The sequence below is a fragment of the Zingiber officinale genome, chromosome 9B (genome assembly GCF_018446385.1).
Source record: "Zingiber officinale cultivar Zhangliang chromosome 9B, Zo_v1.1, whole genome shotgun sequence".
NCBI classification, from domain to species: Eukaryota; Viridiplantae; Streptophyta; class Magnoliopsida; order Zingiberales; family Zingiberaceae; genus Zingiber; species Zingiber officinale.
The window spans coordinates 22,066,464-22,080,113 of NC_056003.1; the positions used below are offsets into that span (position 1 = coordinate 22,066,464).

The 13,650-nt window shown below is 39.7% G+C and overlaps 4 protein-coding genes across 4 annotated transcripts; all 4 read right to left on the reverse strand.

Annotated features, from left to right (window-relative positions):
• Window positions 1-406: 406 nt before the first annotated feature.
• LOC122025802 (nifU-like protein 2, chloroplastic) lies at window positions 407-2,360 on the reverse strand. Its single transcript, XM_042584687.1, has 4 exons — window positions 2,147-2,360; window positions 1,964-2,060; window positions 1,041-1,351; window positions 407-764 (listed from the first exon to the last, which is right to left on the reverse strand). Exons 1-4 carry the CDS (start codon window positions 2,252-2,254, stop codon window positions 573-575), a joined length of 708 nt encoding a protein of 235 aa, XP_042440621.1. The 5' UTR covers window positions 2,255-2,360; the 3' UTR covers window positions 407-572.
• Window positions 2,361-2,447: 87 nt separating this feature from the next.
• LOC122025803 (early nodulin-20-like) lies at window positions 2,448-5,511 on the reverse strand. The gene has a single exon (XM_042584689.1). The coding sequence runs from the start codon at window positions 5,393-5,395 to the stop codon at window positions 4,790-4,792; it is 606 nt and encodes a 201-aa protein (XP_042440623.1). The 5' UTR covers window positions 5,396-5,511; the 3' UTR covers window positions 2,448-4,789.
• A 2,000-nt stretch (window positions 5,512-7,511) lies between these two features.
• On the reverse strand, window positions 7,512-11,931 carry LOC122024092 (ubiquitin-fold modifier 1). Its single transcript, XM_042582637.1, has 4 exons — window positions 11,729-11,931; window positions 11,524-11,621; window positions 11,135-11,167; window positions 7,512-7,797 (listed from the first exon to the last, which is right to left on the reverse strand). Exons 1-4 carry the CDS (start codon window positions 11,806-11,808, stop codon window positions 7,727-7,729), a joined length of 282 nt encoding a protein of 93 aa, XP_042438571.1. The 5' UTR covers window positions 11,809-11,931; the 3' UTR covers window positions 7,512-7,726.
• A 122-nt stretch (window positions 11,932-12,053) lies between these two features.
• On the reverse strand, window positions 12,054-13,436 carry LOC122024091. Its single transcript, XM_042582636.1, has 3 exons — window positions 12,859-13,436; window positions 12,587-12,772; window positions 12,054-12,499 (listed from the first exon to the last, which is right to left on the reverse strand). Exons 1-3 carry the CDS (start codon window positions 13,387-13,389, stop codon window positions 12,218-12,220), a joined length of 999 nt encoding a protein of 332 aa, XP_042438570.1. The 5' UTR covers window positions 13,390-13,436; the 3' UTR covers window positions 12,054-12,217.
• Between the last annotated feature and the right edge of the window lie 214 nt (window positions 13,437-13,650).

Below are 13,650 nucleotides of genomic sequence, written 5' to 3' on the forward strand. Positions count from 1 at the left end.
AGCATGAAACAAACACATGGTACAGAAAATGAATGCTCTTGCTTGCCTGACCTTTCATCGCTACCTCCCAAGTATGTTGGCATATGAAAGCAGGATGAATCGCATGAACAGATAGATTACAGAAGCATGAGATATACAATAAAGTACCTGTTGTCCTTGACCCCAAACAATGCCTCCGCCCAGTCGCAGTGGGCGACACCAAGGTTGCCCTTGTACTCGCAGCCGAGCTCAATAAGCTCCAAGATCTTTCTGGGGCCACCAGTGTCCAAAAGACAGATATTGCTAAACTTCTCCTACTCCCGAAAGCTTCTCCCATCAACAAGTAAATCAAGTGATGCTAATTGTGCTCTAAATATAACGATTTTAGATAAATTTAATGAGAGTAGGTAGCATTCAAGAGCCGTGCTTGGGCATAACAGCAACATTTTTGGCTCAAACTGATTAACCGCAGTTGCAGACAGTTCAGACATGATTACACTTGATTTTCTTCAGCAACAGAATTATTAATTTGCCAAACAAAGATTTTATTACATCTAACTATTTGTACAGATTAGAGTCTCCTTCCTGTTTACCTATGATAGAAGCTGAACAGCAGCAATGGCAGGTATCTTTTCGCGTAGCTTCTGAGATACTGCCACACGAACAGTCATGACGCCGGCAGCTTGGCCAGTTAGTCGAATCTTAACGATGGGCTCCTCAATTTCAACAAACTCAAGCTCACCACCACCAGTTCCAGCAAGGTATGGCCTTATCTCATCAAGTACCTAAGAAGAAACACCAAAGATGTAACTAAGGTGCCCGTTCTGACATCTAATAGCTGATACCAACACTAAGGAAACAGGCCACAGCAAATAGTTCAAAAACAGTTCACTTCTCTCTATTAGCTAGCTTATCGGCAGCAGAAATTACCTGAAAGAACAAAGCTAAACAGGAAAATTAGCAATCCACAGAAAAAACGAAAGCATCATGATAACAAAGATGGAGGATTCCTCTCAAATTTAAAATAAGGTGGTGATGCCATAATGCTAGAATGCTATTACCTTCTCAATGTTTTCTTCATTTAGCTGGAGCCCTGTCTCCTGATCAGTTATCGGTTCAACTGCAACAATTTCTGGAATCATTTCCATTAACCGGCGTTCAATTCCCATCTTCATAGTCATCACTGAACTTGGACAAGACCCACATGCACCTTGTAGTTTTAGCCTTACGACATTCCCATCTATCTCATGAAGTACCACATTTCCTCCATCAGCAATAAGATATGGACGTACTTCATCCAATACTGACTCCACATTTTCAGCAGTTAGAGGCAACTCTACTAAGGGATTTGGAGTAACAACTGATTTAACCACTGTAGCAAATGATGCAAGAACAATCATCACAACATCACCAAGCCATGAATTAACTAAAATTAAAAGATCTCATTGTATGATAATCCTGATCAGCTAAGGAACTGATGCTACTTGTATAGGATAAAGCCACTTGCTTTACACTGAAGGCTCCAAAAAAGAAAACATATGACATTATAGTCGCGGATCTTGCATCATTAATCACTTAAAAATAGTCTTTTTTAACTTATACTAATTTCCTACATCATTAGTAGTTTTGTAGCAATCTGCAGTAGAAGGAAACTAGACAAAGAGTGTTTTGTTGACATTCAGGAGCTTAACACTTATATTGATGTGGGTAGAATTACCCACCGATCTCATACACCATTGAGTTGCAGCTAATCTTAAACTTGCTAGAGTTACTTCAGAATCACACTCAAAGACTTGTAGGTTGCTAGGGATGCAACTAAAATGTGAAGAAGAGGAAATTAAAGGCGTGGATAAAGGTCAAGCTTTCTCTAAACATGTACTAAAAGTATGTTTCGATAGTTTCAAGCTGATCGCATGATTTTAAGAAGACTAGGAACAAATTAGTCATCGGAGAATAGAAAAAATAAAGGCATAAAAAAGCTCACCGATGTGCCTCTTAGGTCCGCAAATCGAGCGACTGGAGGAACTCTTCCTCCGCTGAAAAGCGGCGATCTGAATCCCGTTTCCTATGACGCCAGGCTCCTGCCATCAAAACCAAGTGAATCCGAAACCACGGAAGCCCCAATTAGAACCCCCAAAACACGAAACCATATACACGAAACAAAGACCTTGAAGGAGAGAAGACGGAGCGGGGAAAAGGATGCGGCGGCGGAAGATGAGGAGGCGACTCCGTGGCAAGGACTAGCGGAGGAGTCGGCCAGAAGCGAGGGTCGCATCCTACGGAACTAGGAATTGAGAAACTGCTCTGTTCTCTCTTCGTCTTCTTCTGGCGTGGGCCGAAGGACGAGATGTGGATTGAATGACGCAAATGAAACGAGTAATAGTCACCAATGGCATTGTTTTTGTTGTATGATATTTTGTAAGTGTCTTCGGGGCTGTCTCGTAATTATTATATGAGGTATTATTATCATGGCTCAAGGTTTGAATTTCAATAAAATTGTAATAAATATTTATTTTTTTATGTATTAATTATTATTTTAAAGATTAGTAGTTATTCATAATTTATTTTTTTCGTATTGATCAGACAAATTGACGAAGATGCTGGAAAAAACAGATGTACCTTTTACCACTATTATTGTATGATATTTTACAGTCCTTGTTATTAGTTTTTTTAATAGCCGAATCATTACTCGATTTCCGCGGAATTCATTTATTTTAGGATTAAATTTCGTTGCTTGAATTAAATTTCAGCGACGGGGAATGTTCTAGTGAGCGACATCAAATTGTATTAGGATATGATTGGATTTGAATTGATCGTGACTTAAATTTAGGATTAGAATTTTTTTTAAGATTAAACTAAATTTTATTTTAAAAATTGAAATATTTTATATACATAACAACATTTAATCCGATAATCTTGAAATATTACGATAAAAATAAAAAATAATAGGAAAGATAATACAAAAAAAATCTTTTTTAATCAGATTATCGGGTTCAGATTTAAATTTTTTGATTTGTGTTTGGATTTGGATCTGATCTTTGCTTCTATCTGAATTCATCAAAATTGACCCTCCTAAATAACTATGTATAGATCACACTCTGTGTAAGAATTAATGCCTTTTATCATTTAAGTAATATTAGATATTAATTTTATTTATTTATCTGAGAAATAGTTCCAATAGGATTTATTCGATCAATTGGTTACCAAAACCAATTTTAAAATAGTCGTTAAAGAGGAGCAACGCTGTTGTTGGGAATGAGCCTTCCCTTTGATCGAACAGTAGTGATGCTTGGAATGCTGAATAATTTTATCCTAGCACTCTCTCTTCATTTTCTCCTTTTTTTACTTTTTTTTTTCCCTTTCAAATTGGTTATCGAGTTCCAGATTTACTGGAACCAAGATTTCTATGTTGTGGCTCCCCGTGTAAGAGCTGTGGAGGATTTACATTGGCCATGGTCAAGATCAACGCGAGCATAGTAGGTATAGAGATTCATGCAGGCCCTGCAAGCTGTGATCAGGCAAAAAGCATGCCTAACCTCAGCAAAAAGAGTAAGAACCATTCAAGTCATACAACGAACTGACAAGGATACTTGCCCATGCACGAGGGGAGAATGGGAAGAAAGAACTACCGTCTCATTATCAAGAGGACAAGAGAAGAGATCCAACACAAGAACCATCAGGAAAGACATCATTAACTTTGCAAGTTAGGGAATGAAGTCCTAACCGCTCAAACAAAGATCTCATTCAATGTTTATTTATTTCTGTAGTCAATGGGAAGTCAACACTAATGGATTTTGAGAATTTTACCTTCAAGGAAAAAAAAATACAAAAGTTACGCAATTATTTGGAAAAGTTTGAAGATTGTTTTTTGTTTTTATTGTTTTTCAAGAACCAAATTAGTATATTGGGAGGAAAGTAGAACTAGGGATTGAGAATAAAGTATCCTTCTTATCCTCTCACTATCCCTGATATGCCTGCCTTCCTTTACCTTCGAGTCCATTTAATAATATATTTAACAGAATAAATGCACAATGTTTTCAGAGAAATTAAACCAAGCAGTAATAGGAAACAATATTTTGGGGAACAAGACAAGGTCTCATTGAGCGATTTTGAGAATGAACTGATGCATAATTCTGAGACAAGTTGGTTCAACTGAGAACTAGAACTAGATACTGACAAGTAAATCTTTCCCACCCTTTTAACCTTCAAAATATATGTTTTTTCATCAAAATTCGGAATATTAAATTCTCAAAAAGTTAAAGTAATCACTGGTCAAGTCCTTTTGGTAACAAAAGTGATCATGAGATTGATGCCTCAGTTTGACCCCAACTCGGCACACCTTGCACCACTTTCCAAGCATGGCTCTATCTTGAATGCACTAAAGATATAGATGTGGCCTACCACTTTCTACTGCAATATAACAGCTAGAGCCTAGAGGGACCTTTTTTTTCTTTTCGGGTTTTCCCCTCGAAATACAAAGAAAATATATAGCTTGTCCCACCAAACACAAGCAAAGAGCTATAGAATTCTTGGATCATAATTTTTTTTTTGTTTCCAATTTTTTATTTTTCTGGCAATATAAATTAGCTTCTTGTAATTAATCTTTAGCATTGACAATTCCCAGGTGTTTATTGTTCGAGCATGGTAACACGTGATTCATGGTCTAAATTACACTAAAATTTATGGTTTCGATTTGGATTAGGTGAGATGAACTGATTTCAAGCAAGTGGTGAATTGACAAGATAGTTTAACACCCAATCGAGGAATTGTTTATTTACTTATCTGGGGACGTGTGACATTGACCGGCCGATCAGGACCGGCGGCTGAGCAAACCCAACGAACCAGACCGAGGGAGGCGGACCGTCGCATCCACCACCGCGCACGTCGCTTTGCAGGAGCCGTAGAAGTCCAAGATCCGGAAGCGATGGGTAACGGTTGCCGCCGATCGACGCGAGGAGGCGGCGGCGGCGTCGGCCACGTCACAGAGCTCGTCGTCCACGTTGTCGTCGTTGGCGGGAAGGGCGCCCTTGGCGCAGAGGGCGAGCGCGGAGGCGAAGGGGTCGGCGGAGGCAGCTTCACCCCGGCCGGAGGCGGCGGAGCGCTTCTTGCGCGGAGTGGGGATAAGATCGGAGTGGGAGCGGACCGGGGGCGGGAGGGGGAGGAGGGGATGAGCAACGGCGGAGTCGGCGGTTGCCGGGAGGACAGCGGAGAGAGGCTTCGGGATTCCAGGGCGCTGCTCCCAGGAGAATGGTACGGCGGAGGATCGGGGCGAGGGGGAGGCGGAGCTGGAGGAGGAGTGGGATCGGGACCGGGAGCGTGTCAGGCCGCGGCGAAGGTTGCAGGACCGGCGATCCACCGGGGACCCAGCGGCAGACTCAGCAGGAGTCGTCGGAGATGGCGGCGGCGCGTCCTCCATCGGAATGCACAAGGAACCGAGAGAGCACGAGAGCGAGAGCAGAACGGCCTGCTATCGTGCTTTATCAGGCGATCGCACAAACAACTGGAGTTCGGAAACTAAAACGCAGGCCGTGCACATCCAAATCACGTGAAGGAGGGAGTTCTCACCAATTGATTCTCCTATCTTTATTTCCAGCCGTAGAATACTGCACGTCTAAGATTAACTCTCCCACATCCAACGGCGAAAATCCAGCCTTCATGCGCTTTTCAGCAAAGTAGCGCTGTATGCAAAGCATGATATGAAGTAGGTCAACGTCGCTACGTTCGCTGACATACCAATAGGAGCTAGAGAATCGGCCGGTTTGGGGGATTGGGTGGTTTGAGGATGGATAGGGGTGTAAATAAAAGTCACTATTTATGAGATATTTGAAATTTAATTTGATAAAAGTTTATTTGAGGGATTGTTAGTCCGAGAATATATTCATTCGTAAGTTTATGAATTAATTTTTAAATAAAAAATAATAATTTTAATATTAAATTTATAGATTTTTATACTCGAAAAATATAAATAAATATATTAAATTTATTTATTATAATAAAATTATAAATTTAATAAAAATATTATAATTCTCTAATTATATAATTTAATTTTTAATAAATATTTAAATTTATAATTTATATTTATTAAGTTTGTTTATGCTCGATAAAAACTTGAATAAGTTTGTGAGTCATAAATATATTCATTAAATAAATTTGATCTCGGTTCGATTATAAATGAACCAAAATCAAATATTTAAGAATTCAACTTGGCTCAACTCGATTACAACCTTAGGATTGGGCAAAATGAAAAACACATTCTTAAAAATAAATATATATCAGTAGTTAAATAATTTTTTAAAATAAAAATATACTAAAGCATTATTTTAATATTTTTTTCACATAGGAATAATAAGAATAAAAAGGACAATCAATAAATAATGAAAAAGATTTTATTTACCAAATATGATGGACATTGTGACACTTAATAAAATTAGTTGTGTTGATCGAGTCACAGGTAAATAATACGACGAATAGGAAGATTTGGACACGTGCATCTCATTCTGGAGGTGCAGGCGTTGCCGGATTAAAAGTACGAGTGGAGGCCGGCACTGCGTCGCTTTCTTTCTTTTAAAAGAAACGGTCCAAATGTATATTCCTAAATATTTAATTTTATGGAAAAGAAAGAAAAAATTTATGTCGAAAAACTTTTTGTTCTATATATTTTGACCATTAGGCGTCGCCACCATATTTTAAATGTGACTTAACGTCCCCATAATTACTCTTTTATTGGATGATTATTATGTGAGATGTTATGTCCGATTACCCACTTAGGCGGTTTATCTCACATCAATTAAATTAATTTTATCAGCTGTCACTAATTATGTGGAGTTTTCATCTCTACTGAATATTTCATGAAACCCAGAAAAATCTATGCCAATAGAATAAGACAATAATTACAAACAACACAAGAAGCATTCTCTTTTATATATATATATATATATATATCACATTAACAGGAATTTCTTTTTATTTTTTATTTTAAAAAAAACGATGGCACTCATATCTCCGCTAACATGCGTGGATTTAATCCTCCATCAAAAGAGAGTAATGATGGTACACCTCTAAGCATGTTTTTGGCTTTTAGTATTTTTGTAGTTTTAGGAAATCATGAAGTAGTATTTGTTTAATTTCTTTTATAAAATAAATAAACTTCAAATTTTTTTTAAAAAAACTTGCGTTACCAAAAAGAGCTTTCATGAATTCCGATCCTCGTGCTGAATCTTGAGAAGGGAACAACAGGTGTGACTCTATTGCCATGAAAATATGACTAGAACCAAACACATGGGACTAGTTAGAGCCAAGAAAGTGAAGTCTATGTCATGCTCGGCGAGACTTGAGTGTGCCGAGCACAACCCACAAGCTGAGTACATGGCTCCTAGGCTAGTCTACCATGATCTACTCTTTGGCAGATTGTGTCAAGCCGGGTCACAATGCTGATACACAAGAACCCGAGATCCACTGCCACTCGTGCTACTTATAGTCGACCATGGCACAGCAGGTGCGATCAACCAGTACTATCCGGAGGTCCAAAATTCTTATCCAAATGGTTGCTGATAACCAAGTCGATGCAACCATTCCAAACTTCAAAGAGTTGAGCAAATAGGTCAATAGTTGTGCATGCTAGGCTTGCACCAGATACAACACACTACAAAATGTTGCTGCACAACGTTTTCTAGCCGCTTATGAGGTTATGCCACTAGACATGAGTGCAAACACAAACCAAATGTTTTGAAATGGAGAAATGGACGCCTTATAAGCTCCCTCCAACTCGGTCACGGGGGATGAGACGCAACTCCGAACCATGTTTGAGAAATACATTACCTGCAAAAGTAACATAGCAGCAATGTAGGATGAGATGATGCCTCAAAATAGCATTTAATGTGAAAAAGGAAGTTACAATGAAGACCAGAATTTACAAGATTGGATTATTAGATTTCTCACAGGTTCAGTTTTCAAATATCTAACCGTGTCACATGTCCACAAACTATGATGAATTAATTTTTTTGCGAGTCAGTAGTAAGGACCAAAAGTTCCTGGATGTGCATACACGGAAATAATGTCTAAGACAAATATAGTAGTGTCCTATAGAGAAATTCCTTGATACATTACATTTATGTTTATGGCAACTTGAAGTGGTAGTTTTGTTGAATGAGCCGAGAAAACATCTGTTGCATCTTTATAACCTACTGCAAATTTTAGCATTTAATGTAAATCCATCTAGTCACTACATGTCGATGAGTCTGGAAACAAATTAATCAACATTGGAGGAACAGAAAATATCAGTTAGACCATCCCAAATACTATAATAATTATTACTGCAGCCGATACAGGGCACGTTTCTATAAGCAGAGCTGCATTACATTTTAATTTCTCAAATGAACTAAACTACTATTCAAGTAAAAAGGCCGTCAAATACTAAAGCTTTTCATGTGCGAGTTTTGCTACCTCCATCTTAAGAGAGACTTTGACGAACAAATTAGTCTAAATTATCAAATATCAACTGTACTGACTCTATTTTGTCACTCCAATCAAAAAATTGACAACCTAGGAAAATCACAACAAATAAGAAAATCGACTGTGATGATAATGTAAATCAACTATTTAAAAGGACACTAGTCAGAAATATCTACCACAAACCGATAATTTCATCTTGTCCTAAACCACAAAGACAATGTAAAAAAAATGACATAAAAATCAATGTCTTATAGTGGAACTGAGTGTGCACTAGAAAAGCATGATAAATTAAACATTTAATCTAACGGCTAACTGTTGCAAATGAGATCCAGAGAATACAACAAGTCAAACAAATGCCAATTATTTAGTGCTAACTGCATGGATCTTTTTGTTCCCTTAAATTCTACACTAGCCTACTAGTTAATATCACTAAGGCCATTTAGATATCTTTAAATAATTTTTTAATCTCCCTCTACATTGATGTAACTAAATTTAGTTGATTCATGTTATCTATTTAATATAATCAATTGGTTGTAGCAGAAACACACACTGACCCAAAACTATGTCAATCCTGTAGTCCTGAAGGCTCTTTGTGGTTTATGTCTTAGTCTGGCTTTAGAAAGAAGGGATGAATAGATAATGGCTTCAAAGTAAAAATGTTTCTTGCAACAATACAAAAAGTCAATCATTAGTTGCATAAGGTGCTCATATATGGATTCGGTTGATCATGTCAAGTATTTACACAGTGGAAATGTAATATAAATCAAAGGAATAGAGACAATGTCAGCAGGTGGTTTTATGTGGTTCAAAGCCCCATTCTTACTCCACAACATATCAATTTGCAAAGTGAATTAGTACTGTAAATCCACTTGAATGTTCCCCTATGAGGAAGAGCAAGCTTGTACAAGTATTTTTTCTTTTGAAATGAAAGAATCATATATGCCTAGATGAGAAAATTTACCAAGAGCTCGTGGAGAAAAATATCCACTTCGTAATCGCAAGCCCTTGGATGTTGTTCAACTTGAGCACTTATCACAATAAAATTTCATAACAATTTTGTGCACCTTACCAAGGCAAACAACCTCCGATTCATTAGATGAGGCTCCACCAACTCTATTTTACCCACCACGAGTCGATTGGATAGAGCTCAATTCAACTGCTTGGGCAATTTTAGCTGTTGAGCAACTAATGACTCTTTAGGTAGTCGAATAAAAATTCCTTCAAGTCATCTACTCATAAATCCAATTAACTGAAGCCCGAACACAAATATTTTGTTCTCTGAACCTTGGCGTTCAATTGACTGAATTTGTTTGATACACTTGGCTTATACCTTCATAATCATATGTAAAGCTTGGGTTCAAGTTGACCCATTGACTAAAGCCGGAGCTAGTTCTCCCTTGGTCAAAGGTTTCCTACAAACCATTAGATAGACAAAACACTACCTAGATATACACATTATTCTGATGATGTTGACCAAAAGTGTGAACCCTAAGATAACAATCACATTGTAATCTTTAACAACTCACATAGCTGCCGGATCTTCAACATTATCGATATTTTACATTGCCCTTGACTTCACCTTGAGTCAGCCCTTTAGTTCCTCTGATGTACCAAGTCTTCCAAGCTTGCTCCACATGCCATCATTCATTGTTCACATACAAAGTCCATCTCCTGTCGGGCTGCCCTAGAGTTCATCTCGTTAGGAAATTTTCAGTCCCTTAGATGCTCTAAGCTATCCTTCGCCAATCGCCTCTGAATCCACTTTGTTAAGGTTGTCAAACTATTAAACCAACAATCACTTCTCATCCTAGAGTCCACCTCATTAGGAATGTCTGGTCCCTCAATGCACCAAATTATCCTCTACCAATCACCTCTGAGTCCACTTGGTTATGAACCTCTGAACCATTGGACACAACTAATCCAACTGGATTGCGTCAAGTCGCCCATCACAACAACTCAACCACACCGAACTTAAAACTCGTCGAGCTCTATATGCACTTTGCCAAGTCCCAGCGCACTGCACACTTGATACAAAAATCACAAAATAAACTTAACTTAGAACTTTTGCCACGATGATCAAACCAACTTGGTTGAACACGACCACTTAGGAGAATCAATAGTACTACGAAGGCCATTTAGATATTTTAAATATTTTTTTATCTCCCTCTATGTCAATGCATTTAATCTTAGTGGATTCATGTTATCCATTTAACATAATCAATTGATTGTATCAAAAGCTAGGGTCCCTCATACTGTCACACAACTTTGTACAAATACAATTCCAAATCTAAAAGATTGTTGTCGCAAAGTAAACTTTCCAGTTTATATTGAATCCATATTCTTCCAATTGTCTATTGAAACTCCTGTCACAATCAGAAATCACTCTACATAATCAAATTATTTCTTTAAAGTAAAAGAATAGGACATTAAACCATGATAGGATTCTGCAGCTTCCTTCAAATGGTAGTCATGGCATCATCTTAACTACCAGAAAACCTATAAGAAATTCAAACCACAAACACAATCCCAGGTGGGATCTCCAAGCATAGATACTAGCATATGTACAAGATCTAGGTTTGCTGACAATAAAATCACTAAACACCTGTCTATTCATTCTCAATTTATCAAAATTCAAGATGTCATGAGATAATAACACTGACTGAAACTTTAGCAATTGACAAATAAAGGCAGACTGATGACTTACCAGCACTTTGTTGTGGGTTGATACCCACGCCATCTGCAAGGAGGAAAGAAATCAGAAGTTTCATAAAATGCTAAAATAAGATTTCAAAAACACACACATGAGATTTCATATAACAGAAAAATAACAATCTATATTGTCCAACTGAAAGAAAAATCAATAAAGCACTTCTCCATGAACACCTTTCATTTTTTCCTTCCGATCTACATAACACTTAAATGTAGAAGAAACAGAGATCACAACCAAGACAAACTGGACAATGAATTAGAGACCAAAAACACGTTCGATGGAGAAATTCCTAAATAAAAAACTTCAAACTCGATGTAAGAAATCATAAAAATCCTTCTTTTCCGCTGAAGATTAGAATCAGAAATTGCTACGCTAAGACATACCGTTGGTGATGATGGCGCTGGTCTGAGGAGGGACCTTGAATTCCTCCGCTGCGAATTTCAGCACCGCAGTAAAAGGGGCCGCCTCCGGGACGCTGAAACTGAGATGGGATCGACAGATTAACCAAAAAAACAAATAAGATTAAGCAAAACCTAGCAATCTGAATTGAAAGAAAGACGATAGGAAGCGACAGAAACGACGTCTTACACTTTGAACGGAAGCTTCGGATCGGAGGTCAGGATCACCTTAAACGAGACCTTTCCGCCGCCACCGCTTCCTGCCGCCATCAGTCGCACCTGGACGGAGAAAATCTCAACGAGCAGAGGCGAGGAGAAAGATTCCGATTTCAGAGCGGAACAGCAGGGATTGCAATTCGCGACTTAGGAATCGGATGCTCCGTGGTAACGTAATTAATCCAAGACGTTACGATAAGCGCCGTCAAATCCGTCTAAAAGAACCGCTGCGACGTTACATTGAATATATCGCCAGCTATTTAGCAGGCGAGTATTTATTGTTTTCCTATAATTATAATCGTTCGGGCTAATTACACAAAAACAAAATTTATTTCTATTTGATATATATATCCAGACGAAATAAATTACATAAGTTAAAATCAAAATGTATAATAAAAAATATTTCAAGAATTATCAAAAATGATAATTCCTTTTTTTTTAATGACTTTCAAGGGCTGCAGTCTCAGGTGGTATGCTGGCAAGAGTTCTTGAGGGAAACTGGGGCCCCCAGCCTGGTCTGGTCCAGAACCAAAGCACACTCCACGCGGTTGTAGAACTTGGGTTGGACGAGCCGGCCCAAGACGAAGGCCCTCGACCTCACCGTGAAGTTGATCGTCAAGTTCACCGGCAGGCTACCGGGCCGACTGCTCAGCGCCGCTCCGCCGCCGTAGACCGGCAGCTCGGTGCTCACCACCGCCACCTCCAGCTCCCTCTGGCTCTTCCGTGACTGGTAAAAGTACTGCATCTGCAATCAACCCCAAAATTAAAAAAATGTCAAATCATATCCAGTTAATCTCTCTTTCTCTGTTTTTTTTTTTTAAAATTCGCTTACGCTTCCGCTGGCGATGGTTAGTTGGTAGTAATTGAGGAGCACCGGAGTCGAGGTGACATGGACGCCGAAGAAGCCGCCGGTGTTGCGGTAGCTTAGCTTCACCGTCGAGTTCAGAGTCACCAGATTAGTCGGCACTAGGCTGGAGTCCGTGCCGGCCTGGACGTTGAATTCTCCGATCGTGATGCTCTGCCATGCCCACGATCGTGAAAACAAATTAATTTTTTTTAAAAAAAATCTTTATGCTTTCGCTAAAATCGATAAGTTCAGCTCACGTTCATAGTAACTAGGGGCTGTTTATCATGGCTGGCGCCCCAGAGGATGAGGGCGAAGAGGAAGAAGAGGAGGAGGAAGACTCCGACGAACCCGAGGACGTAAAACCTCGCCGGAATCCCATCTCCTTGCTCTCTCTCGCCGTGGATCAGCCTCTCCTCCTCGATCTCCTCGAGGTCTTGCCACGTCGTGTCGTAGCCGGGGTACCTTGACCTCGAGCCGCCGCCTCCGCCTGCAGGCCGAGCGAACTTATCGGCGGTCGAGGATCCCCAAGAACCGCTCCCGTGGTAGAACGGCGGGGATCGCGCCGGCGAAGAATGGTACGACGGGATCGTCCTACTGTCGCCCGCTTCCGTAGGGCTCTGGACGAAGTAAGCTTGCCGGGGCGGCGACCTCCGCGGGGAGGAGAGCGAGATGGTCGCCGTCGCTTCCGACTCCGTATTTCCGTGCTTGCCGTTCATGCTGCGGCCGGCTTGATCGGGAAGAAGATCTGACGGCAGCGACGACCGCGAAGCTTGGTGGTTAACTTCCATGGCTTGGTTGACAATTTAATGGAGGCGTTGTGGAGGACATGGCGCCCACGCATTGACATCAAAGGGCTGGTTGACGGATTCGATCGGGCTCCTGTGACAACCAATCCAATCCGTGGGGGCGATTCGATCGGGCTCCTGCGATGTGATCTGGTGGGGTTTTCATTAAATAGGCCCGCATATTTTTCGTTGACTTGACTTACCATAATTCTGCGATCTTAGCGTGTCGTAAATATATTTGAATTGAACTGAAGAATAAAAGGG

What these genes read in the sequence shown, in the direction of transcription:
- LOC122025802 (XM_042584687.1), bottom strand. Translation starts at nt 2,254, where the DNA reads ATGCGACCCTCGCTTCTGGCCGACTCCTCCGCTAGTCCTTGCCACGGA. An exon ending in CGGACCTAAGAGGCACATCG is followed by an intron (nt 1,352 to 1,963) that starts GTGAGCTTTTTT and finishes CATTTGCTACAG; the next exon opens with TGGTTAAATCAGTTGTTACT. An exon ending in ATGAAGAAAACATTGAGAAG is followed by an intron (nt 765 to 1,040) that starts GTAATAGCATTC and finishes GTTTCTTCTTAG; the next exon opens with GTACTTGATGAGATAAGGCC.
- LOC122025803 (XM_042584689.1), bottom strand. Translation starts at nt 5,395, where the DNA reads ATGGAGGACGCGCCGCCGCCATCTCCGACGACTCCTGCTGAGTCTGCC.
- LOC122024092 (XM_042582637.1), bottom strand. Translation starts at nt 11,808, where the DNA reads ATGGCGGCAGGAAGCGGTGGCGGCGGAAAGGTCTCGTTTAAGGTGATC. An exon ending in CCGAAGCTTCCGTTCAAAGT is followed by an intron (nt 11,622 to 11,728) that starts GTAAGACGTCGT and finishes ATCCCATCTCAG; the next exon opens with TTTCAGCGTCCCGGAGGCGG. An exon ending in CAGCGCCATCATCACCAACG is followed by an intron (nt 11,168 to 11,523) that starts GTATGTCTTAGC and finishes TCCTCCTTGCAG; the next exon opens with ATGGCGTGGGTATCAACCCA.
- LOC122024091 (XM_042582636.1), bottom strand. Translation starts at nt 13,389, where the DNA reads ATGGAAGTTAACCACCAAGCTTCGCGGTCGTCGCTGCCGTCAGATCTT. An exon ending in AGCCCCTAGTTACTATGAAC is followed by an intron (nt 12,773 to 12,858) that starts GTGAGCTGAACT and finishes TGGGCATGGCAG; the next exon opens with AGCATCACGATCGGAGAATT. An exon ending in TAACCATCGCCAGCGGAAGC is followed by an intron (nt 12,500 to 12,586) that starts GTAAGCGAATTT and finishes GGTTGATTGCAG; the next exon opens with ATGCAGTACTTTTACCAGTC.